Source organism: Nicotiana attenuata, unplaced genomic scaffold (assembly GCF_001879085.1).
Source record: "Nicotiana attenuata strain UT unplaced genomic scaffold, NIATTr2, whole genome shotgun sequence".
NCBI lineage: Eukaryota > Viridiplantae > Streptophyta > Magnoliopsida > Solanales > Solanaceae > Nicotiana > Nicotiana attenuata.
Window position 1 is genome coordinate 115,069 of NW_017673305.1, and position 26,056 is coordinate 141,124.

The 26,056-nt window shown below is 41.8% G+C and overlaps 1 protein-coding gene across 3 annotated transcripts; it reads left to right on the forward strand.

The window, feature by feature from the left end:
* Nucleotides 1–1,809: 1,809 nt before the first annotated feature.
* On the forward strand, nt 1,810–5,120 carry LOC109216008 (salicylate carboxymethyltransferase-like). Of its 3 annotated transcripts, XM_019380136.1 has the most exons (5): nt 1,811–1,948; nt 2,273–2,683; nt 3,671–3,925; nt 4,543–4,613; nt 4,746–5,120. In XM_019380136.1, exons 1-5 carry the CDS (start codon nt 1,874–1,876, stop codon nt 4,963–4,965), a joined length of 1,032 nt encoding a protein of 343 aa, XP_019235681.1. In that variant the 5' UTR covers nt 1,811–1,873; the 3' UTR covers nt 4,966–5,120. The 3 variants fall into 3 exon arrangements, with proteins under 3 accessions (XP_019235683.1, XP_019235681.1, XP_019235680.1); XM_019380135.1 differs by having other exon boundaries at nt 4,543–5,120; XM_019380138.1 differs by lacking the exon at nt 3,671–3,925 and having other exon boundaries at nt 1,810–1,948; nt 4,543–5,120.
* Nucleotides 5,121–26,056: the final 20,936 nt, after the last annotated feature.

The following is a 26,056-nucleotide window of genomic DNA, read 5'->3' on the forward strand; positions in this document are numbered from 1 at the left end:
AAAATGAGTAGATGTTAAAAAACATCAACGACCATGATAGTCCAAAATTGTCACGACCCCAACTTCCCTCTGTAGGATGTCGTGATGGCTCCTAGTCTCTAAGATTAGGTAAGTCTAACACTTGTTGAATTAATAGCAAAATTCAACCATTAACTGTTAAATATGAAATAGAAATCTCTTTACCAAACTTATAATCCCAAAATTGGCAGTACAAGTCAGAAGCTCTACTAAGGTGGCTAGAAAATCCTTAAATATAAGTGTTCTGGAAGAGAAATAAACAGTACAAGATGAAGTTTCACAAGGTGACTTCAAGGCTTACGAACGCGACAACGAATTTACCTTGAGTCTCCACAGCAATGCTCGACAGCTAGCAAGTGAGAGAAATTTATTTACAAATTCTGTGATATATTTATTGATGTGTTATAAACATCAGTGATAAGTAAATGTTTGTCCAAATTCAATTCATGGACCCATACGTGATGTGACGAGTGACGACACTAAAAGAAACGTGCTATGATTTTTCTCGTTGAGTCAAATAACAAAAATCCCCCGGGGAGGGACAGTGTGGGTGTGTGTGTGGGGAGGGGGGGGGGGGGTTATATAACCTTTGTTATCAAGTATATGGTCCAGTCGAACTTTGACGAAAGATTTTTTTTTTTAAAAATATGTATACGTTTAATTAAGTCTATTTTTCTAACTTCAAAGTTATTAACTTTTTGTAATCAATTTTTTATATTATTTTTTTTTCAATTGATAATATAGGTAATCAATTTGAGAACAGCCTACTTTATAAAATAATAAAAAAAAATTGTTGCTTCTAATACTTGAAATTTCAAAGAGAAACAAAAAAGAATCACAATTTACTTTATTTTTAATTTGGTTCTTGATTCTTTTTCTTTTTCATTTTCTTTTATAAAGGCAGTAAAAATTTCAAGTGGCTCTTGTCTATTCTTGTTTTGGCAGGAAAGGAGCTAATTTGTTTTTACGCGTTTTAGTACGATGAGAAAGCCAAAAGATAAACAAAGTGAAAATTAGAGTCAGTTGTCAAAATATTAGAAAAAGAAATTCACTTTCATACCGCAAAATATATATATTAGCAAAACACACACACATATATAGTGTTGAACCTACTTAATTTTGTTCATATATTTATTTTATTTATTTTATTGAATTTTCTTAGTGAAAATTCTGCCCTCGCTACCGAGCTAAAACCTTTGATTTAGTTGCTTTATGCTGGGCCCCGGTTCTCAACAAGCCATGTGGTCTTAATTGTTCAATGGCCCCAATCTCTCTTTGTCTAGCCAAGTTGTTTTTGGAATTGGAATAAATTCAGCAGCCGAATTTAACCTTAAATGAAGTGATTCATACATTTGCATTTGACAACTATTATAAACGTGGACAATTATACATATCTTGAGGTTAGTATCTTAATCTCGGTAACCAAACATCGTTAGCTTCCGTTTGGCCATAAAATTTGGGAGTTTTTTTTTTCCGAATTTGTTTTCAAATATCTGTTTGTTTATAAATTTTAACTATTTTTTGCCAAATTTTTAAAAAAAATCTTCAAATCCCCAAAACAATTCTAGAGTAGTTTTTGAAGTTTTTTCTTCACAAAACTTCAAATTCTTTTCAAGTAAAATGCATGTCCAAACACACTTTAAAAAAAAAAAAATTCATCCCATCTTCAACTCATTTTTTTCGACTTTCAATTAATTTTATGTCTAAACGCTAACATATTTGGCTTATGAGGGACAATATTGGAATATCAAGGATAAATTTGGTATCACCCATCTATAAATAAGTGATACCGCATTGGAACTTTAATGTGCCCAGCAGAAAATAGTATCCCACTTAGATACTATATTCGTATAGTATGGAAGTTGCCAAAGTTCTGCACATGAATGGAGGAATTGGAGAGGCTAGCTATGCCAAAAATTCTTTGATTACGGTATAATATAATTACACAAATTTTTATTTCCACATAGAGGTTATAAACTCTCAATTATAATTTCTTTATTTTATTTCATAGCCACACAAATACTAGTACTTGCTTAAATAATAAGTTTTAAATTTTTTATAGCCACACAAATATTATATATATATATATATATATATATATATATATATATATATAAAAGATCTACTGATTTACAAAGTTTATAGCAACACAAATAAAAATTCAAAAGCCTTACTCTCTCTATTAAATTTTGTACCAACTCAAACTACGACAAACAAATTGAAACCTTCTGATTTACATTGCTTTTGTATACAGAAAAAGGTGATCCTAATGACAAAGTCAATAAGAGATGAAGCTATAACTGCACTCTACCGCAGCCTTTCCCCAGAAACCATGTGTATTGCGGACTTAGGTTGTTCCTCTGGACCTAACACTTTTCTCGCAATTTCTGGACTCATTAAAACTATTTATGAAGAATGCAAAAGCAATGGCCAAAAGCAGTCGCCGGAATTTCATGTTTTCTTGAATGATCTTCCCGGAAATGATTTCAATACCATTTTTCGGTCGTTGCCGGCGTTCTACGAAGATTTGAGGAAACAGATGAGAGATGGATTTGATCCTAATTGCTTTATTACAGGAGTTGCTGGTTCATTTTACACTAGACTTTTCCCTTCCAAGAGTCTGCACTTTGTCCACTCCTCTTACGGTCTCCAATGGATTTCTCAAGTAAGTTTCATATATTATATAATATAATATAATATAATATAATATAATATAATATTTGTGTTTGAAGCATTGCACTCTTTGACTAGTGAAACAAATACATATTACTCACGTACACATTTCTTTTCACTTGGCTGCATGTGGTTTTAAAGGTCAAATATTTGATACAAGATACAAATACTTTAGGTCAGTTACATTTACACCCTCAATGTCTGTCCCATTTTGTCATATGCACTATGTCCTATTTTCTTTTATTATTTCTTGAAAAATAATAATATACTTTTATAATTTTTTCATGAGAGTAAAATGGGAAATATAAATAATAATAAAAAATGACATAAATTTTTTTTAAAAAAAAAGGCTTATCCATTTTTTAAATGGATAATATGGTTCTTATCCATATTTGACCCATTTTTAAAATAGTTCATTATCGAACCCATCTTTTAATGGATAATATGAGTGAATAACTGTTTTTTTTTAACTATTTTGCCACCACTAAATTTATCTAACCACTCTTCCGCTCCATGCAAGACCGCTTAAGAGCATGCATAAATTGACTGAGTGTTTGAACTGCAAAAGATATTTCTGACCTAATTAATCATTGTTAAGGACAGGATTCTTCTCCCAACCCTTCACTGGCATGTCATTCTTGTCAACTGCTGCCTTTCCAACCGCTTTAACAGATTTATGCTGAATGAAATTTTCTATCTATCTTATAAGTTGGGGGTAACGTCATATACATTATCTTTTTCAGAACCTACTTTTCAGATTATATTTGATTATTGTTGTTATTTCAATTTTAAATTTTTCTCTTTTTAAATTATTATTTGAAATCATTTGTATATTTATATAGGCTTCAGAAGCATATCCAGGATATAGGTTCTCCAGGTTTAACTAAACGACTTTCCGGTCGAATATATACACAATAAGATCGTATTTATTCTGAACAGCTAACATAAGATTTGAATTCATGACTTGTGATATATATAGGTGCCTGATGGTATAGAGGATAACAAGGGAAATATTTACGTGTCAAGAACAAGTCCACCAACTGTGGTTAAAGCATATTATGAGCAATATGAAAGAGATTTTGTAACTTTTCTTAAGTATCGTTCAAAGGAATTGGTGAAAGGTGGACGTATGATATTGACAATGCTAGGTAGGAAAAATGAAGATCTCTACAGCAAGGGGTGTTACTACGTGTTGGAGCCTCTGGCCATGGCCCTCAAAGAGCTAGTTGCAATGGTAAAACCAAACAAATTTTAATTTATACATATCATAGACATATAAATACCAACTTTAAAAAAAATATAATTTGCATATATCTTGAAAAAACAATAAAAAATATTAATTATATTTCTGTGTACTATTTCTTAATTTATTTCATTTTATGTGGCAAAGTTTAATTATGTCATGATATTTATGTGATTATAAGAACATGTCATTAGGGCCGCAACGGTTCAGTGAGCTCAGTAATTTTTGCTCAAAGCTAATAATATACATATTAAGAAATCCACTAAATATTTCTTAATATTTGATTGTGAACTCAGCTATCATTACACATTAACTTGAGATAACTGTAGCCGTATAGGTACCCATAGACTTAAATCCTAAATCCGTCTTTGCATGTCAGTAATGGTATGAAAAGCTTAAGTTAAATTAGTCTTATTAAAAGTTTACTATTTGTGAAAATTTAGTATCACTTAAAATAGAGTAGAAGGAATATAACATTTGAATTTCAAATTGCCAATCCAACTTATTATGAGCGATATTTTTTTTAATTGACCTAATAGTATAAAAAGATTTGCATTATTAATATATAGAAGTTAAACTCATAATGTATTTTCATTATTAATATGCAGGGTTTAACAGAAGAAGAGAAAGTAAATTCATTCAACATTCCTATATACAATCCATCTCCTGCAGAAGTGAAGTATGTAGTTGAAAAGGAGGGATCTTTCACTATCGATGTCTTGGAAACTTCAGAACTTTGTATTGATGTTTCTGATGAATCATGCGGTAATACAGGTCAGTCCGCTGAACAAAACGACTCGCATTTGTGTAGGGTCCAGGAAATGATCACGCCCCAAGATTGCAGCAATGGTGAGTACAATGCGGCACATTGCTTGAGAGCTGTGACTGAGCCTTTGCTTGTCAGCCATTTTGGTACTGAATTGAATATGGATCAAGTGTTCAACAAGTGCAGAGAAATCATTGTTAATTGCATGGCGAAAGAGAAGACTACATTCACAAATGTCATCATCTCCATGACCAAAAGAAACTAGGGCTATATTCCCCCTTTGTTATTTCGCACTTTTAATTTAATGAGATGGTGGCTTAGTTTTGTTATCTTTGTAAGCATGTAATTTTTGACTAGTCACGCTTTTGAGATATTTTAGTGTATAAAATATTTATTTAAGTTATCTTTAATTTTTATGGAGTTTTAGAATTTATTTTTACTTCAAATTACAATTTGAAAAAAAACAAAAATAGTTTCAATTTTATCTTCTTATATATTTCTATTTAAGTTGAGGTCATTAGTCCTTTTGTAGTATATTATTCTAATTTTACTATTATTTTAATCAACTTTTTCTCTACTTTTATTTTCATATAATCTTCGAAAATACCAAAAAAGAGTTTTATATCATAATACACATTTTGATTTTAGTCAATAATTAGGATTGGTTCTTATAGTATATATATATATATATATATATATATTACTCTTTTAGAAGGAAAAAGTTAATGCCTTGGTCTAGACATTTCCTTGATTTGTTTGATTTAGAAGTCCAAAAAGAAAGTCTGCTCTCCCAGTCCAGTTCCAACGGCCCAAACCCGCCTAACCCAACCCATTAGCCCACTCTCAACTTAAACGTAAGATTTAATCTTGGCCACTCATTATATTTAATCCAATGGCCAATACCCACTCCCCACTACCATATAAAAACCAAATTAACCTCCAAACCCCAACTCTATCTTCTAACCTAATCAGCCGCACACCACATCTCTCCTACCCTACTGCCGCGATTCTCACACCTCTAACTCGCCGGGAACTCACCAGGAACTAGCTGAGTGATCACCTGCCCACAACTCAATGGTCCCCTCTCCACTTATCACTTTCCTCCAAGTCACCAAAATATTATATAACCGAATATTCCTCATCTAAATCATGCGTTTTTGCATTTCTTGGACATATTTTAGAAAAATAGGAGCCATAGGATTAAGATATGTAACGACCCGATCGGTCGTTTTGCTTTCTGGAACGCCATTTCCCTAAATAAGACTTCGCGTAATTGATTTTACTAATTTATAATTTGCGGGGATGGTTAGTTCTGGATTTGGGAGAGTTCGGGTTGAAATCGGAACACTAGGTTCCTTAAGGTTCGCTTAAAAGGCCAAGTTTGACTTCGGTCCAAATTTTTAGTAAATGACCTCGGAATCGGGATTTGACGATTCCGATAGGTTTTCATGATGATTTCGTTCTTGGGCGTATGTTCGGATCGGGTTTCGGATGACCCGGGAGCGTTGTGGCGCCTAATAGTGAAAGTTGGTTCTTTGAAGATTTTAGAAGTTCTTTCAATTTGGTTTGGAGCGGGTTTTGTTGATATCGAGGTCTAAAAAAAATTCCTAGACTGGGAATAGTTCCGTAATGTCATTTAAGATTTGCACGCAAAATTTGGTATCATTCCGAGTAGTTTAAGTACGTTTCGTCGCGTTGGAAGTAAATTGAATAACTTAAAGTTCTTAAGTTTGATTCAATTAGTTTTGGGGTGTAATTCTTAGTTTTTAATGTTGTGTCGGGGGTTTCTAGAGTTTGAGAGAGTCTATTTTATGATTCAAAACTTGTTGGTATGTTCAAGTGGGGTCCCGGGGACCCCGGGTGTCAATCGGACGAGGCTCGGACTAAGTTGGAAACTTCGAGCAAGATCTGAAGCTCCCCAGATCTGTCATAACCGCACCTGTGCTTGGCCAGCCGCAGGTGCGAGCTCACATATGCGATCCACGAGCCGCAAAAGCGAAAATGCGAAGGAAGCCTAGGCACTGCAGGTGTGAAGGAATTCACGCACCTGCGAGACCGAAGGTGCGAACACTGTGGTCGCAGAAGCGGAAAGGGCTCGCAGATGTGGCTCCTTGTGTTCGCATATGCGGAGCCCGGCCAGGAGAGGAAAAGGCGCACCTGCGAAGGTCTTTCCACAGGTGCGAGACCGCAGATGCAGCCCTATGACCGCAGGTGCGAAAATTGCTGGAGGCAGTGGACTTCATTTAATACGGGACTTAGGCATTTTCTTGCTCATTTATTTCATTTTAGGGCGATTCTTGGAGCTCTTAGAGACGGGATTTCACCCAACACTTTGAGGTAAGTAATTCCTACAGAATGTGAGTTAAATACATAGTTTATGTAAGTGCTCACTATCAAAATGCATGATGTAAGGATATATCACCACATATAAGCTCTCAAAGTTCTTAGCAGAAAGTGCAATTAATAGTTACAAAACCAAAAACCTTACATTGATGAGAAGAAAACTATGCCTCGTCGTCGTCCAGTCAAAGGCACTGCGCAAACGCCGCTGGAAGAGAGGAGGAACGTCAGCAGTGAGAGAGAAGACAGAAGTGTGGGAAAGGAAAAGATAATTAGAAAAATAAGGGTTTGGGCCCAAAATAACTAAGTTATCCGACTATGGTAGTCGGTAAATAATGTGTGATTATGTTCCGACTACTGTAGTCGGAAATAACATAATATTTAATTAATTCTATTTTAAAAAAATTCGACTATGTTCCGACTACTGTAGTCCGAAAAAAATTAATATTTAATTAATTTTATTCAAAACATTTCGATTACTATTTCTATGGTGTGTTCTGACTACAGTAGTCGGAAAAATATACGCGCGAAAAATTCCACGAAACTTCACGACATAGTAGTCGAAAACTTAGGTGGCAAAATTCTAAAAAAATAATATAAATATAAATATAAAGTTTCCGACTACAATAGTCGAAAAATTACGACTGAAAAATTATAGTCGGAATTGGTAGTCGGAAAAAAGCTTTTTTACTAGTAGTGAGTCTTAGGCTTGAATTGGAGATTGATTTGGTGTCTTGGTGTTATTTTGGGTGTTCCGGAGGTTCGACTAAGTTCGGGTAGTGATATATGACTTGTTGGANCGCAGATGCAGCCCTATGACCGCAGGTGCGAAAATTGCTGGAGGCAGTGGACTTCATTTAATACGGGACTTAGGCATTTTCTTGCTCATTTATTTCATTTTAGGGCGATTCTTGGAGCTCTTAGAGACGGGATTTCACCCAACACTTTGAGGTAAGTAATTCCTACAGAATGTGAGTTAAATACATAGTTTATGGGTAGATTATAACATGTAAATTGGTAGAAATTATGGGTTTAGGTGAAAAACCTAGGGTTTTGATAAAAATAAGATTTTACCACGAAAAGAATTATGAAACTTAGGTAAAATCATATATTTAGGTTCCTAAGGTTAGGGGTGATAACTTTCTTGAAAGTTTTCTGGAATCCGGGCACGTGGGCCAGGGGTGAATTTTAGAAACCTTACATTTAGGGTTGGATAATCACTTAAATAGTTAGAAACAAACTTTTGAACATATATTGATTAGTTTTAACACTATTTGAATAGTTTTGGATTGTTTAGCTCCAATTTGAGGGTTTGAGCACATTCTTGAATTTGGAAGTAGGCTTTGAGACGAGATAAGTCTCTTTTCTAACCTTGTAAGAGCAAAATTTCCCCATAGGTAAACTTAATTAATATGTGATTTATTTGTGGGGGATACGTATGCACGAAGTGACGAGAGTCCATACATAACTACTATTCTTGTTTACGTTCGGGTAGTTTTCGGTTTACACCATGCTTTGTGGACACCGTTATTTCATTATATTTGTTAATTGTATAAAATGGAATTAAGTTGAGGATTTCTAAGGATTTAAAAGCTTCAAGATGAATTTTCTTTATTTTGAAAAGTATCAAGAAAGGATTATGATTTATTGATAAATTTATATTTGACCGTGTCACATGTATGATTCGCGAGCGGGGTAAATTGATGCATCTATAGTTCGGGCCGTTCGACCCTTGGTAGTGCATAATTTACATTTATGTTGGATCGGGCCGAACGTCCTCAGTGGAATTTGTGTGTGATAATAGAACTAGAAGCCCTTTTTATAACTTGTATGGACTCATTGTTTGAGAGATCATTTGTTTTAAATGAAGAAAGAGTTTTGGGTTCTTAAATATGATGAAAGAATTGTTCAGTCGTTTCCTGTTCTAAGTTTATTTTTCATCTCTATATATCATGCATAAATTAAAATTATTATTATATTGTTGGCCCTTAGTAAGTGTCGGAGTCGACCCCTTGATTGCTGCCGACTCGACGCTACACTAAGGTAGGAAGAGCGGGTCGCAATAGCTTTTACCCGAATAGTGGTTCGGGATCGAATTTCCACAGGGAGCTAGTAGTGGAGTTGTATTGTCTGTCTAGTCTAGAGATGCGGTTGTACTTCTAATGTCACTTCAAACATTCTTGGTTTTTGATTTTTATAACGACTATTATAAGACTAATGATTAACACTAAATTATGCTAAGAGAATATTGCTAAGTTGTATCTAATGGGAAGAAAGGCACTAGGGTCATGGCATCACCTAGGTGGTTATTTAACGGGTGGAGACTACTAAGGATAGATTGACATATTTGGGGCTTATGCTATAACCGTTGCACAATTGTACCCACTCTCACACCTCTCGGTAGAGAGAATGATTTTGCCCAATTGACTCTCTTGAGACCAATTGAGTAGGCCAATTAGACCAAGCAACTAGGGTTCAAGTAGGGTAATTACTCTCTCGAGATTTAACCCATTAATTGGGACTACCATTTCTCATGGGTCCATCCCAATTCCTTGTTGGGTTAATTTTTGGGTCACGGACTCTCTTTTTCAAGAAGAGTTAAACCCACAAAGCTAGAATCAGTGTTTGCAACCACCATTCCTTAATTAAAACCTAAAATCAACCCAAATAACAAACATCCAATATCAATATAACCTTAGATGGCAACACCCATCAATTACCCACACTAGGGTTGAGCCACAACCCTAGCTAATGGGTTTAGCTACTCATGCTAGGTACAAAAATTGAAGAAGATGAAGAACTAAGCATATTAATTAATTACTAAGAAGAAACTGCAATAATAAAGAGAAAAAGTGCCGAAAATGGCTACAATATCCAGTCTCACGAGCTCAGTTGCGTTCAGAATATAAAACTTAACCTAAAAATGGTAAAATATTCTATTTATACTAGGCTGGAAAAACTGGACAAAAATACCCCTGCGGGGTCAGTGCGGACCGCGGAAAAAGGACCGCGGCCGCACTGGCTCTTGGACTTCTGGTTTCTGCTTCTCTGAAGTTGAGGACCGCGGACCGCGTGGAAATGCAGCGCAGCCACGGTGGAGGTTGGCGCGGCCGCACATAAAGGAGCGCGGACCGCATTGCTTGAAATTGTCGAAATGTTTACTCTCTGAATCTCTGCTCCGCGGACAGCGTAAAAGAGTAGCGCGGCCGTGGAGCCTGACCGCGGATCGCACTAAAGAGTAGCGCGGCCGCGTTGCCTCCAGCTTGAAAATGCCATCCTCTGAATCTCCTAGTGCAGCCGCATTCACATTTGCGCGGTCCGCACTAGGTTCTCTTTTCCTTAACTTACTTAGTCTTTGACACTTGAGCAGGTTTCACTCCTTTTTGAGCCGATCTTTGACATTCGTCGCTTTGTCGATCAAGCTTGCAATCAAGTACAACTTGTGAGCATTTTGGGACTATTTTGTAGCAATTTATAACCAAAGCATAGGCAAGTAGGGGCATAAAACATGTTAAAATCCCGACTTATAAATTCCCCCAAACTTAAACCTTTGCTTGTCCTCAAGCAAACAAAATTAGACCAACCCTTAAAGGAAATTCCAAGTAATTCCAGCTATCCTAAAGCAACCTCAACAAGCATCAATTGGGACTAACAATTTCTCTCAATACGAATGCATCATTAACACATTTAAACTTTGAAAAACCATGGATCAAGTGTGACACAAGAGCATCAAGAGTTGACACATTTCATCACAGAACTTCTCTCAATTACTTTGGTCATTGTGGAATCCAAACTCACACGTCCTCAACTCTCCCTAAGTGAACCTCACCTTTTAGATTGTTAACACACAAATCGAGGTTGATGGAGTTTCACTCATCTCTCTCAAGAAGAAGGTCACAAGTCCGGCTCTAGGTACCATATGCTTGCCCCTTATGTAAGCATCCACTAATGTAGGTTTCCTTCAACTCAAGATCCTATAGGGCTTTTGTGGAGTCATTGTGAAGGCTTTTGGGTAAGGGTAGGATATGTTTTTATTCAAGTAGGTTCAATCTTCCCTTAAGCACTTCTTTTGATTCATTTTGGCACAACTCTCTTGACTCTTTTGAGTATTTCACTTCTTTACAAGGGGTTAGAGAGACACATTGTCACTCTTTCTTATGCCATTCAAACATTTCTCCTTTTTTTACTTTTTCCACACCTTTTTCACTTTTGTTTTCCTTGAATCCCTTTTTATTCTTGTTGACATTGGACTTTCTTTTTGTCTTTTTCTTTTCTTGCTTTTTCATTGCCTTCCTTTTTCTTTTGCTTTTGTACCTTTCTACCACTTTGTTTCCTTCCTTGTCTCTCCCTCCAAACTTAGACATTTGCCATTACTTAAGGGAAGATTTGGGTGCCAAGAGAGGGTAATCATTTAGAACGGGTATAGGCTTGTAGCATTGGTTCTTGAAAGAAAAAGGTTTAAGGCTCAAAAGGGTTAACTAGGGATCATCTCTTTGGTAGGCTATGGAATTGTTCAACTTAACATTCGGATCAAGGAGAGCCTATAATCACTTCTCAAGTCAAATTTCACCTAGGATTTCGCCTCAACAAACATTCAGGCAAGTTCTAGACCATTGGCTCGGGACTTGGACTCACAATTCGATTCCTCACCACACACTCTAGGGGATTGCTAAAGACATTGAGTCGAGGGCCCACAATGACCTTATTTACGATTCAAGCACACAATGGTCCGGAAAGACCACATGATGATTGTTTGGTCAACGCAAGAGTCTCAAAGCCACGACTTTCACCATCCTAAACACAACATTATGTCTTTGACCATGGGATCAAAGGCAAATGTGCTAGGCCCAAGTAAAGCTTTGCTTGAGGTACCCTTAACTACAACTATCAAAAATAAAAGAAAAATCAAAGAAATGGACTCAAACCCTTAAGAAGGTTGTCACTCCATCCATCATCGGGAAGAGCCACCCGGTTCATACAATACTCCACCCTTGGAAAGAACCGTGGCCTTAAGAAAACCAAGGGCTTATTGGAAGCGTCAAAAACAAAACAAGAGGCTACGAGCCTAACTATAAAGCTAAAAGTGAAATTTTTTTGCGAAAATAGAAAATAGAATGAATATGTACAATAGGGGAGTAGAATATACAACGGGGGATGAATATGTACAGAAATGTAACTTTATATACAGACAAAAAGAGAGAATAAAAAGTAGAAGAAAAATGACTAAAGTGTAAAGTTATATACAGCCCAAAATAGAAAATCAAAGTAAATCATAAACTAACAATCTGTATATACAGTCATCCAGATAATCAACAAAGAAGTAGGGCGCACCCCCACAAATAAAAGCTGGCATTGTCTCCAATGCCAACTATCAAACTAAGCATCAAAAAAGTCATAAGAAAGGATATAGGGGCTCCCTAAGCCTGGTCCATCTGCATGGGATCATCAGTGGTCCCCTAGTCCTCCGTATGTGAGGGAGCCTCAGACTGGCTCCCGGCCTCCTGCTGCTCAACTGCTGGGACTGGGGCCTGTTCCTAGACCGGCTGGATGTCAGGTGCATCCTAAGGCAAGCTGGAGGAGGCCTTCTGTGGGACTGCCACCTCAATAACTGCATCCGCTGTGCTGGGGAGCTTCCTCTTCTTCCAAGGCTGCCTGGGTGCCTGCTCCTGCTGGGACTCTGCTACTGGTGCTGCTGGGTCTGAGGCTGGGTCCCCGAATAGCAAGTCTAGAGGCATCTGATCTGCCAATAGCTTGTCCATTTCTGTCCTGAGCTGCTTCACAGACTCCTTAGAAGCCCGTGATCTCCTCATCTTCTTGTGCTCCTTGGCAAGCTCCTTCAGAGCCTTACCATGTGACTCCACAGCTGTAGTCAAAGTAGCGTGTGTCTTTATAATCCTTTCCTGGTTCTCCAGGAGCTTCTTCAAAGTGTCCTCAATGGACTGAGGAATCTGAGCTGGCTGAGGTGCTGATTGGGTCTGAATTGTGGAAGACAATGTGGACAACTTGGATGTCACAGCTGACATCCAGTTGTTCAAGCTAGCCAATGTCTGGCTCAACTGATGGGCAGTGAAGGTATGAGTCTTGGAAGATGGCACTCCCGGGCCTGCTGAAGAACTGGGACCAGCAGTAGAGGAAGGTCCTGGAGGCAAGTCTACTCTTGTAGTGGCAGAAAGCTCGGTGGAAGGATCTACTGCAACTGGCTCCTCAGACTGGCCAGTTGGGGTAGAAGTAGGTGGCTCGTAGTTCTTAGACTTAGGGATGTCCGGACCCTGCATACTGTACCAAGAGTAAGGAGCTACAGGCTTGGTCTTGACATCATATCTCTTCTTCTCCACCTCCAGGTCCCGGAAATATATTGAAAGGGTGTTGGGAAAAGGGTAATTCCGGTCATGCTCTTGTCCCACAGCAGAAATCATATGGGTCATCACATTGCCCACATTGATAGGGTACCCGGGGTAAGTGGAATAGTTTGATCGTGGGTAGAAGGGTCAAGCTGACTGCATACAAATGTCAACCACCCTCGAGCCTCAAAATTGAAGGTCTACCTGTATATTTTTCTCCCTGCCTGCAACCACTCTGGCACAGTACCTGGGATTGCCAAGTACTGGGCCAACCAAGGACGGACTTCCTCACCCATCCCTAACTTGGCCAGATAAAGTGACTCATCTTCATCCCGAAAACCCAAGTACTCATTTAAAGATTTTCCATCAAACAACACTGTTTTGTCTCGAACTTTGGTCACCTTAGTATCCTTGACAATGTGAGCCACATTAGAGTAGAATTTCCTGACCATAAGCTCATTAGAATCGATGCACTTCTTTATGAAAAACTCCCAGCCCCATCTATTTCTGAACTCCCTCTGCACATTAGGGTTCTGGGGTAAGAGGTCAGTGTCAATAAAGCTCCTCTTCGGTATCAGCTTCCTCACCGGCCACCACTCCCTAAACTTGTGGTAAGCCACTTCACTCACGAATCTATCTTCCCATTCTTCGGCTTTCCTAGTTCGTGCAATTCCCCTAATCTGAGGCTCACCTCCCTCATCTCCGCCTGCACTCTACCCAGATAATGAAGTTGTGGGGGAGGTGGAGTAGTTCCCACTACCGGCTGCGGACTCGTCAGATGAATCCGAAACTATATTTACCGATCTTTTGGAGGTGGGTGATGGTGGAGGGGTATCAACTAGGTGGAGGGGGTCAGTTATATGAGTTGGGACTGAATATGAGGAGATGTCTTTGGAGGGCGCATACTCACTCTTCGACGAATGAGAAGCAGCCTTATCAGCAACTTTTATCAATTTTCGGGTCTTTTTTATGTTCTCCCGAGCCTGGGGAGTGAGTTTTGCTATTCTCTTGCCTTTACCTCCTCGGGAGGAACCACCTCTCCCGGGTTGTTGTGATTGTTTGCCGCCCCTTTGTTTAACCATTATCTGACAAGATAAGCATCTAACATTGTTAGTTTAAGCACATGCAGTGAAACAGGTGAATGAAATAGATTGCAGAGATAATTGCAGTACACAGTTGCAGAACATTGCATCGCGGACCGCACAAAACAGGAGTGCGACCGCGTTGGAGGAACCACGGACCGCACAAAAGTGACCCACGCTGGGCAAAGGCCTAAAACATAACTCTCTGAATCTCCCACTGCGGTCCGCACAAAATGGGACCGCGGCCGCGGTGGGCCAGCGCGGACCCCATAAAATAGCAATGCGGCCGCACTGGAAACATTTAACTTGCAATCACAGGAGCACCGCGGTCCGCACAAAAATGCAACGCGGACTGCGTTAGGGCAAGGGTTTATGGGCACTAAGTTAGGGTTTTCATGCTCTGTCCATTTTTGTTCAATTTTATTTTGACTCCTACTTGTCCCTACTCAGTTACCCAATCCTTAATCATGTTCAGCACACAAAAACTAACAGGAAATCTAACCTAGACTAATAATTCAAAGAAAAAAAACAGGAAGAAAAAGAAGTTACACACTACTGGCAAGCAAATAAAATGAAAATAAGAAAGTAAGTAATCATGAAATGCATGAAATGTTACCAGGATTAGGAAGAGTGAATGCAATCTATCCAAGCTAGCGAGAATTACGGTCTTAGAAGAGGGATGAACAGTAGAATTACGGCTCTGGGTTTTCAAATTGTGAAAAGGGTAAAAGGAAACCCTTGGTCTCTATTTATAGACAACCCGTGGGTCCCTTACTTACCTACCAGCGCGGCCGCACAAAAGCGACCGCGGACCGCGCTGGGTTTCAACATACGAAATTTCAGAAGGCAACCTTGGCTCGACCGCGTTATAGTGTAACGCGGCCGTGAAGGTCCACAGCGGACCGCACAAACTTGACCACGGCCGCAGTGGAAAACTTTAGAGAGAAATATTTTTGGAACATGCCAGCGCGGACCGTGCAAAAGTGTACCGCAGCCTCACTGGCAAACTTCAGAGACTGTGCACTTTGTTCCAACTTGTTTTGCATTGCATCAACACAATTCCTGCAACATCTCACAACCAATTAGCTCAAAAATCCTAAACTACAAAGAAAATCAAAGAAAAAGAAAAAGACATGGGTTGCCTCCCAAGAAGCGTCTGATTTAACATTGCGGCACGACGCATGTTACGATTAAATCACTTCAAATCAAGAAGCGCCACCACGTGGTTCTCATCAAATTCTCCAAGAAGCAAATAAAAGCTCGTCCAGCAAGTTTGTTAACCATCCGATCAAGGAATGGCAAGGGACAATAGTCACTGTGGGGCACTTTGTTCAAATTACCATAGTTCATGCAAAACCGCCAACCTGTATCTGGTCTTGTAGGATGCCATACATCATGGAGATTAGGCATCATTTCATGCTCTACTGCAGGTAGTCTCCCTTGAATCTCCAAAGGAGGTGTTGCATCATACTCCAAGATAATATCGGGCTCAAAAATTGTGAGGCAGAGGTGTGACTCAACTTGTTTCACTTCCAATGCCGGAGGCACCTCAATTGTTGGCTTTTCTAGTGGAGTTTCCCGGTGATCAAGGTCCAATGACAATTTACTGGGCTCACACGATTCCATGACATGTAAAGCATCTATGCACATGACTCTACTTGCATCATCATTTACATCACGATCTAGAGGTGCGGCCACAAGGGGATCTTCAACATTAATCACAGAACTTATCTCATCCATTATCATAGCTGTGACAATGTCAACAAATGAGCATACCTCGGTGCCATTAGGTTGCCGCATGGACTTGCATACAGGGAAAACAACCTTCTCATCACCCACTCGGAATGTCAACTCTCCCGCTTCGACATCAACCAATGCCTTCCCCGTAGCTAGGAAAGGTCTCCCAAGAATGATCGGAACTTCAAAGTCCACTTCACAATCCAATATAACAAAGTCGGTCGGCAAGATGAATTTATCAACACGGACAAGTACGTCATCAATTATACGTAAAGGCCGCTTCATTGACCGATCCGCCATTTGAAGTCGCATTGAAGTTGAGCGAGGCTGTCCAATTCCCAAGGTATTGAAAACCGAATATGGCATCAAGTTTATGCTAGCCCCCAAGTCACAAAGGGCTTTGGCGAAATCTGCACTTCCGATAGTACAAGGGATAGTGAAAGCTCCGGGATCCTCAAGTTTCAGGGCCATATAGTGAACGATAGAACTTACTTGATGCGTCATTGGTATTGTTTCACACTCCATCGACCTTTTCTTCATCACCAACGCTTTCATAAACTTGGCATACCCCGGCATTTGCTCAAGTGCCTCCACCAAGGGTACGTTGATTGTAAGACTCTTCATCATGTCTATGAACTTTTTGAATTGGTGATCACTCTTGTGCTTTGCTAACCGTTGAGGATACGATGGAGGTGGTCTAGGCAAAGGTGCATAGGCTTTGGGCACCACCTGCTCGGGCATATCAATCACGTGTTCCCTAGACGGGTTCACAGCATCTTGTGTTTCCACTTTGTACTCACCAATATCTATCCTCACCTCATTGTTTACATTTGTCTCAACCATATCTTCAACAATCAAAGGGGCATTGTCACCCCGCAACTCAACATCATCATCTACAACTCGCTTTTCTCTTGTGGCATACACATCACCGCCTCTCCCGCTTCTTGTTGTAAGTGCCATCACTTGATTAGTGTTTCCGCCCTTCGGATTCACTACCGTGTCACTTGTTAGAGCACCCTTGGGGCGAGTATTCAAAGCTTGAGAAATTTGGCCTAGTTGCACCTCCAAGTTCCGGATAGATGTATTATGAGAAGCCAATTATGCATCAGAATCTTGGTTCTTTTTCATCATATGCTCAAACATATTTTCAGTTCTACCCATATCACTACCTGAAGAACTAGACCTTTGAGATTGAAAGGGGGGTGGATTATTCGGTTGTTGGTACATGGGGGGCCTTTGAAAGCCTTGCCCCCGGTTGCCTTGATTTCCGCCATTATTCCACCCCCCTTGATTGTTGTTGTTGTTGCTCCAATTATTATTGTTCCCATTCTAATTGCCTTGATTGTTACCTTGGTTACCCCAATTGTTGTTTTGATTGTTGTTGTTCCAATTTCCACCAACTTGTTGTTGGTTGTTGTTATTCCAATTACCGCCGCCTTGTTGATTGCCCCAATTTCCTTGGGGACGCCATTGTTGATTCCCTTGATTTCCTCTATTTCCTTGGTAGTTATTGACATATTGACATTCCTCACTTTGATCATCATAGCACTCATTCGAATAACCACCACCATCATTGTTGTTGTCAAATTGCTCACCATTACCTTGAGGTTGTTGTTGCCCTCTTTGCCTCCTTTTCAACATAGAAACACCTTCCATTGCATTGACTTGGCGCGGGTTTTGGACTTGTTGCAATTGCGCCTTCGCCAATTGATTCATAGTTGTTGTAAGCTCGGCAATAGCTTGGCCATGATCATTCAATTCCTTGTGCAAATGGATGACCGTGGGGTCACCTTGGGGTACATTTGCTCGGCTTTGCCATGCCGAAGAGGTGTCGGCCATTTCATCAAGTACATCACATGCCTCTTGGTAAGAAAGTTTCATAAAGTTCCCACCGGCTAATTGGTTCACAATGCACTGATTCGTGGTGTTGATGCCCCTATAAAAAGTTTGTTGGATCATCGCCTCGGTCATGTCGTTATTAGGGCACTCCTTCACCATTGTTCTATATCTTTCCCATATCTCGTGCAAAGGTTCCGTTGGCATTTGCTTGAAAGCTAGAATCTCATCCCGAAGAGCCGCCATATGACTTGGAGAAAAGAACTTGGCAATAAATTTGTCCCCCAATTCATCCCATGTGGTGATAGAATGATTGGGGAGCCTTTCTAACCAATCCAACGCTTTACCCCGAAGAGAGAACGGGAAAAGCCTCAATCTCAACGCATCCTCGGACACGTTTGTTTGCTTGCTACCCCAGCATGTATCTACGAACCCCTTCAAGTGCTTGTAGGCATTTTGATCGGAGGCGCCCGTAAAATACCCTCTTTGCTCGAGCAAGGTCAACATAACATTTGTGATTTGAAAGTTCCCCGCCCGGATTCGGGGAGGAACAATGGCACTCGCATATCCTTGATTCGGTAGCACCCGAGGAACCGCTCTTGGAGGTGGCGGAGGAGGGTCTGGGACGTTGTCATTAGCATTGGCCTGGCGGCCTCTTCGTGGTCCTGGAGGTACAAGAGGCACCTCCTTATCTCCAATATCCTCAACCTCCTCCCCCGCAATCACATTTCCAAGAGGTTCGTTTGCATTTAAAACCATAGTACCTGAGTAATCGACACAAACAAAATTAGTAAACAAGAAGGCAAGAGAAGCAAAACACAAAACTAACCAAACAGATAGTCAACACCGTAAGCTCCCCGGCAACGGCGCTAAAAAGTGATCCCTACCGACTCGACGCTACACTAAGGTAGGAAGAGCGGGTCGCAATAGCTTTTACCCGAATAGTGGTTTGGGATCGAATTTCTACAGGGAGCTAGTAGTGGAGTTGGATTTTCTGTCTAGTCTAGAGATGTGTTTGTGCTCCTAATGTCACTTCAAACATTCTTGGTTTTTGATTTTTATAATGACTATTATAAAACTAATGATTAACACTAAATTATGCTAAGAGAATATTGCTAAGTTGTATTTAATGGGAAGAAAGGCACTAGGGTCGTGGCATTACCTAGGTGGCTAATTAAACGGGTGGAGACTACCAAGGATAGATTGACATATTTGGGGCTTATGCTATAACCGTTGAACAATTATACCAACTCTCACACCTCTCGGTAGATAGAATGATTTTGCCCAATTGACTCTTTCGAGACCAATTGGGTAGGCCAATTAGATCAAGCAACTAGGGTTCAAGTAGGGTAATTACTCTCTTGAGATTTAACCCGTTAATTGGGACTACCATTTCTCATGGGTCCATCCCAATTCCTTGTTGGGTTAATTTTGGGGTCATGGACTCTCTTTCTCAAGAAGAGTTAAACCCACAAAGCTAGAATCAGTGTTTGCAACCACCAATCCTTAAAAATAACATAAAATCGCCCAAATAACAAACACCCAATATCAATCTAACCTTAGATGGCAACACCCATCGATTACCCACACTAGGGTTGAGCCACAACCCTAGCTAATGGGTTTAACTACTCATGCTAGGTACAGAAATTGAAGAAATAGATGAAGAACTAAGCATATTAATTAATTACTAAGAAGAAACTACAATAATAAAGAGCAAAAGTGCCGAAAATGGCTACAAAAGCCAGTCTCACGAGCGCAGCTAAGTCAGAATATAAAACTTAACCTAAAAATGGTAAAATTTCCTATTTATACTAGGGTAAAAAAACTGGACAAAAATACCCCTGCGGGGTCAGTGCGGACCACGTAAAAGGACCGCGGCCGCACTGGCTCTTGGACTTCGGTTTCTGCTTCTCTGAAGTTGAGGACCGCGGACCGCGGACCGCGTGGAAATGCAGCGCGGCCACGGTGGAGGTTGGCGCGGCCGCACATAAAGGAGCGCGGACCGCATTGCTTGAAATTGTCGAAATGTTAACTCTCTGAATCTCTGCTCCACGGACCGCGTAAAAGAGTAGCGCGGCCGCGGAGCCTGACCGCGGACCGCACTAAAGAGTAGCGTGGCCGCGTTGCCTCCAACTTGAAAATGCCATCCTCTGAATCTCCTAGTGCAGCCGCATTCACATTTGCGCGGTCCGCACTAGGTTCTCTTTTCCTCAACTTACTTAGTCTTTGACACTTGAGCAGGTTTCACTCCTTTTTGAGCCGATCTTTGACATTCGTCGCTTTGTCGATCAAGCTTGCAATCAAGTACAACTTGTGAGCATTTTGGGACTATTTTGTAGCAATTTATAACCAAAGCATAGGCAAGTAGGGGCATAAAACATGTTAAAATCCCGACTTATCACCCCTCGTCACTACTTCTTCGAGGTTAGACTAGGTACATAATTTTATGTACTCACACTACACTTCTGTACTTAATTGTACAACATTTAAGGCAGGCGCATCTGGCCATCAGTCCGACGCGTAGATTTGACCCCCGTCTCGAGACTTCACGTTGAGCTGCCTTCTTAGCCGTTCTGCAGCAGCTTGAGTCTTCTTTATGTTCTATATTTTTTCTATCTATTTCCTTTCAAACAGTAGGTTAGCATTCTTTTGTATATTCTACTAGATTGCGTACATATTTGTGACACCAGGTCTTGGCACACACTAGTAGGCTTATGATTTTTTATTTGTTTACATGATTACGATTTTACCCACTTTCTTCTGTTTAATTGTGTTCCAAATTTTGAATTTTAGAATGTTTTTAATAAAAAGAAAAGTAATGTCCACTTGGTAATTTATTTAACAGGGAAATCCACTAGTTTGGTCAGTGTTGGCTTGCCTAACAACGGTGTTGGGCGCCATCATGGCCTGTAATGAAAATTGGATCGTGACAACATGGTATCAGAGCACTAGGTTCACGTAGGTCTCACATGTTATGGACAGACCTGGTAGAGTCTTGCGGATCGGTATGGAGATGTCTGTACTTATCTTCGAGAGGCTATAGGGTGTTAGCAAACTACTCTTATTCATATCATATCGTGCAGTTGATGGTATACTAAGTTCCTTTCTCTTATTCTCACACAAATAGTGAGAATGCGCGCTACAGACATTTCGGATCCGGGAAGAGCTGCTCCGTACCGTAGCTAGAGGCCGAGGTAAAGGCAGAGGTCAGGGGAGGGCACCGGCCCGAGGTAGGGGATGAGGACGTCCCAGAGTTTCCCCAGTTGCACCACCAGCAGATCCAGTAGAGGATCCCATTATTGTGGAGCAGGGAAATGTGCTCGTAGTAGAGCCAGCCCCGGTATATTTCATGTTGGCACCGGGTTTTCAGGAGGTCATGGGCCGTATGTTGTGGTTCATGAATTCTTTGACCTAGGCTAATTTATTTCTAGCAGACCTAGCCACACCTCAGGTGGGAGGGGGAGCATAGACCACTACTGCTCAGGCTCCTGGGCATGTAGCTGCAGTATATCAGACTCCGGGTACACTACCCGTGGACGGGGCCCAACCAATTGCAGCGGCTGTACCTGAGCCGTCACCAGCTGTGGCCGGCGAGCTACAAAAGATTTTGGACAGATGGACTAGGCTACACCCTCCTGTCTTTGGAGGTGAGCGACATGAGGATCCCAGGACTTTATTGATAGGTGCAGGGACAGACTGCACAACATGAGGATATTAGAGTACAATGGGGTGGATTTCACTACTTTCCAGCTGGGGGGCAGGGCCCGTAAATGGTGGCAGTGTTATCTTCTTGGCAGGCCATTGGGTCCTCCTCCCATGACTTGGGACCAGTTTACGCGGCTTTTCTTGGATCGGTATATTCCAGCCTCCTAGAGGTAAGAGTTGCGGTGTCAGCATGAGCAGCTCGAGCAGGGTCAGATCTCTCTGACCGATTATGAGGTAAGATTTTCTGAGTTTTCTCTCCACGAACTTACGATACTTCTTACGAACGCAGAGAGAGTGCGGAGATATTTTGCAGGGTTGCACTCCAGTATTCGGGCTAGTATGGCCCGGGAGGTAGAGATGGGTACTGATTATCAGCTAGTGGTGGAGATTTCTCGGAGGATTGAGGGCTACCGCTAGAGCGGTAAAGAGCAGATGCAACAGGACAAGAGGACCCAATTCTCTTGAGAGTTTAGAGGTGCCCCAACTAGGGGTAGAGGTCAGTTTGGGAGAGGTCAGCCTAGCAGGCCCACATATCCAGCACCACCTCCTCCCCGGCGTGCTCCAGCACGACCCTATTTCAGTGCTATGCCAAAGAGTTCTTATCGCCCACCAGCTCATCAGGGTTCTTCCAGTGCCTATTTCAGTGCCATGCCAAAGACTCTCCGACGGTTGATTCAGTTCCAGTAGTCCGGGAGTTTGCGGATGTGTTTGCTTATGACCTTCCAGGCATGCCAGCAGATCGTGATATTTATTTCTGTAGTGATTTGGTTCCAGGTACCCAGCCTATATCTATCCCAACGTATCGTATGGCTCCGAAAGAGGTGAAGGAGTAGCTTGAGGAGTTGTTAGTGAAGGTTTTTTTTAGACCAAGTGTATCACCTTGGGGTGCACCAGTGTTATTTGTGAAGAAGAAAGATGGAACTATGCAGATGTGCATTGATTACCGTTGGTTGAACAAAGTTACCATCAAGAACAAGTACCCATTTTTGCGTATCGATGATTGTTTGACCAGTTGCAGGGTGCTTGGGTGTTCTCTAAGATCGACTTGAGGTCGAGGTACCACCAACTGAAGATTCGGGACTCAGATGTTTCGAAGACCACTTTCCGTACTAGATATGGCCATTATGAGTTTCTAGTGATGTCCATAGGCTTGACTAATGCCCCAGCGACGTTTATGGATTTGATGAATTGGGTATTCAGGCCTTAATTTCCTATTTGCTTAAACTGCCTTAATTACATTATGTGATGCATGTTAGGCTAGAATTTACTGTTTACTCATTACAGACTTAGTTTTATTTTGATGTCCTTGAGCTGTTGTTGTGTGTTTTTAAATTGGGACTACGAGACGGCATCCCGGGAGATCCCCTATGCGTAATTATGGTCTGGATTGAGGTGCGGGATACCAAGAGATCCCTGGCACGTGTATTGAGGATACCAAGAGATCCTCGGGATACCAAGAGATCCCTAGCATATGTATTGAGGATACCAAGAGATCCTCGGGATACCAAGAGATCCCTAGAGTGAATATTGAGGATACCAAGAGATCCCGATTATTTATCTGTTGTGAGGGGGTATTTCCTTGTAGATGCTTTTATCTCTGTTTCCGTTATTGCTCTATTATTATACTGTGTAGACCTTTATTATCGATTCTCGGTTTTACTGCTTATTGTCCTGTCATTCATTATGTATATATATATTTATCTCAGTAGGGACCTGACCTTCCTCGTCACTACCCAACCGAGGTTAGGCTTGGCACTTACTGAGTACCGCTGTGGTGTACTCATGCCCCTTCTGTGCATGTTTTTCATGTGCAGATCCAGGTACCTCCACCCAGGCGTATCACCCTCGAGGCGGAGAGATCTAGCAGAGACTTCGAGGTACATCTGACGCGTTCGTAGACCAAGGAGTCTCTATCTTATTCTAGCTTTAGCAGATATCCTTCCTTTCTTATTGTTGTTTTAGACATTCTGGAGTTAGAGCAGTGTATTCCTTCTGTTAGCTTGTGTTCCCATGAGTTTTCGGGTTTTGGGATGATATTGTATACTTCCGTGTTATGGAATTATATATGCCAAGTGGCATCTATACACCGTATTTTCTTTTAACTGTTCAAAGTTGAATTATTATTTTTCGCAAGTTATTGTGTTTTCTGCATTTTAGGCTTACCTAGTTGTAGAGACTAGGCGCCATCACGACATGTTCACGGTGGGTGAACTGGGTCGTGACAAGTTGGTATCAGAGCTCTAGGTTCATAGGAGTCATGGAACACAGGCCAGTTTATTAGAGTCTCGCTGATCGGTACGGAGACGTCTGTACTTATCTACGAGAGGCTATGTAATATTAGGAAAAAAAAATTCCACTTCATTTGATTTCCTTGTCGTGCGAGATTTTGATATCACAACTGAACTTCTGTCTTTCTATTCTCTCACAGATGGTGAGGACACGCACTACCCAAGAGGATCAGGCACCCGTGCCCCCTACTGCAGCCGTCAGAGGCCGGGGCTGGGGTAGAGGCCGAGGACGCGCTCGTGGTGCAGCAAGAGCTCCCGCGCGGGCTGCCGCTGAGGTACCACCAGCAGTACCAGCCGGAGTCCAGACACCCGATACGTCTGCCACTACTACTCCAGCACTCCAGGAGACTTTGGCACAGTTCATGAGTATGTACACCACTTTGGCTCAGGTAGGGTTGCTTCCCCTTGCTGCAGCCACATCCCAGGCCGGAGGAGAAGTACAGACTCCTGCCGACTGCACTCGTGAGAAGCGAGTGCATGTTGAGCAGGCCCCAAAGGTTATACCTGCGTCGCCTGCAGTACTAGTTCAGCCCGAGGATAGGGCAGCGGCTTCAGAGGATGAGCAGCCGAGACTGGAGAGGTTCAAGAAATATGATCCTCCGGTATTCAGTGGGTTAGCATCAGAGGATGCCTTGTGATTTTTGGAGGAGTGCTACCGTATTCTCCGCACTATGGGCATATTAGGATCGAGCGGGGTTTCGTTCACTACTTTTCAGCTTCGAGGAGCCGCCTATCAGTGGTGGCATGCTTATGAGTTAGACAGTCCGGATGAGGCAGCTTCCCTGACTTGGGCTCAGTTTTCAGATATGTTCACGAGGGAGTATGTTCCCCAGAGTCTTAGGGATGCTTGGCGCGCGGAGTTTGAGCACTTGCGCCAGGGTACTATGACTGTCTCAGAGTATGTTGTCCGCTACATAGACTTGGCTAGACATGCCCCAGCTTTGGTTTCCACGGTCCTCGAGAAGGTTCGCTGGTTCATTGAGGGGCTTATTCCCAGCATCAGATCTAGCATGGCTCGAGAGTTAGAGACGGATGTGTCGTATCAGCAGGCGGTGAGCATTGCTATGAGGATTGAGGGTATGCATGTTAGGGACAGGGAGGAGAGGGAGGCCAAGAGGTCTCGAGAGTCGGGCCATTTTTCTGGTGCCCGTGCCCCAGCTGCAGGTCGTCATGGTAGGGGTCATATGGGTCGCCCCGTTCATTCAGCTCTTCCAGCAGCCAGTGATATTCCAGCTCCACCTAGGCCTTAGGAGCCTTATTATGCACCTCCAGTCTCTAGTGCGCCTCCTACACGAGGTGCTTCCAGTGGTCAGTCCAACAGACCTGGCCCGAGCCAGTCACAGCCGCCACGTCCTCCCAGAGCTTGTTTTGAGTGTGGTAACACACGCCACATGGTGAGAGATTGCCCCAGACTCAGGAGGGGTGCACCTTCGCAGACCCCTCAGCCACAGCAGGCCTCACAGAGCTCTCAGGCTATGGTTCCAGCACCAACTGCCACTCCACCAACCCAGCCAGCCAGAGGTGGAGGTCGGGGAGGTAGAGGTCGCCCTTGAGTGGGAGGCCAGGCCAGATATTATGCTCTTCCAGGCCGTACTGAGGCCGTCGCCTCCGATTCATTCATCACAGGTACTATCTTGGTTTGTCACAGAGATGCATCGGTTCTATTCGATCCAGGCTCCACTTACTCTTATGTGTCTTCTTACTTTGCTCCGTATTTGGGGGTACCTCGGGATTTTTGAGTTCCCCAGTTTATGTTTCCACTCCTGTGGGAGATTCTCTTGTTGTGGGCCGCGTTTACCGGTCATGTTTGGTTATTCTTGGTGGTTTTTGAGACCTAGGGGCTAACGTTATTATTACTCAGCTATGGTTGATTTTTGATATTATTTTGGACATTCGCTGAGCCTTAAGGAAAGAATAAAACCCCTGACTGGGGTGTGGACCTAGGACCCCTCCACTCAAACGTGGTTATACCGCATACCAGGTGTCACGTTTTGGCTGACAATCAAGAATAGCATCATGGGCGACAA

Bases quoted from the DNA above. Each gene is read 5' to 3' on its own strand.
- LOC109216008 (XM_019380135.1), top strand. From the start codon at position 1,874: ATGGAAGTTGCCAAAGTTCTGCACATGAATGGAGGAATTGGAGAGGCT. The intron at 1,949-2,272 runs GTATAATATAAT...TTTTGTATACAG, and splicing joins CCAAAAATTCTTTGATTACG to AAAAAGGTGATCCTAATGAC. The intron at 2,684-3,670 runs GTAAGTTTCATA...TGATATATATAG, and splicing joins GTCTCCAATGGATTTCTCAA to GTGCCTGATGGTATAGAGGA.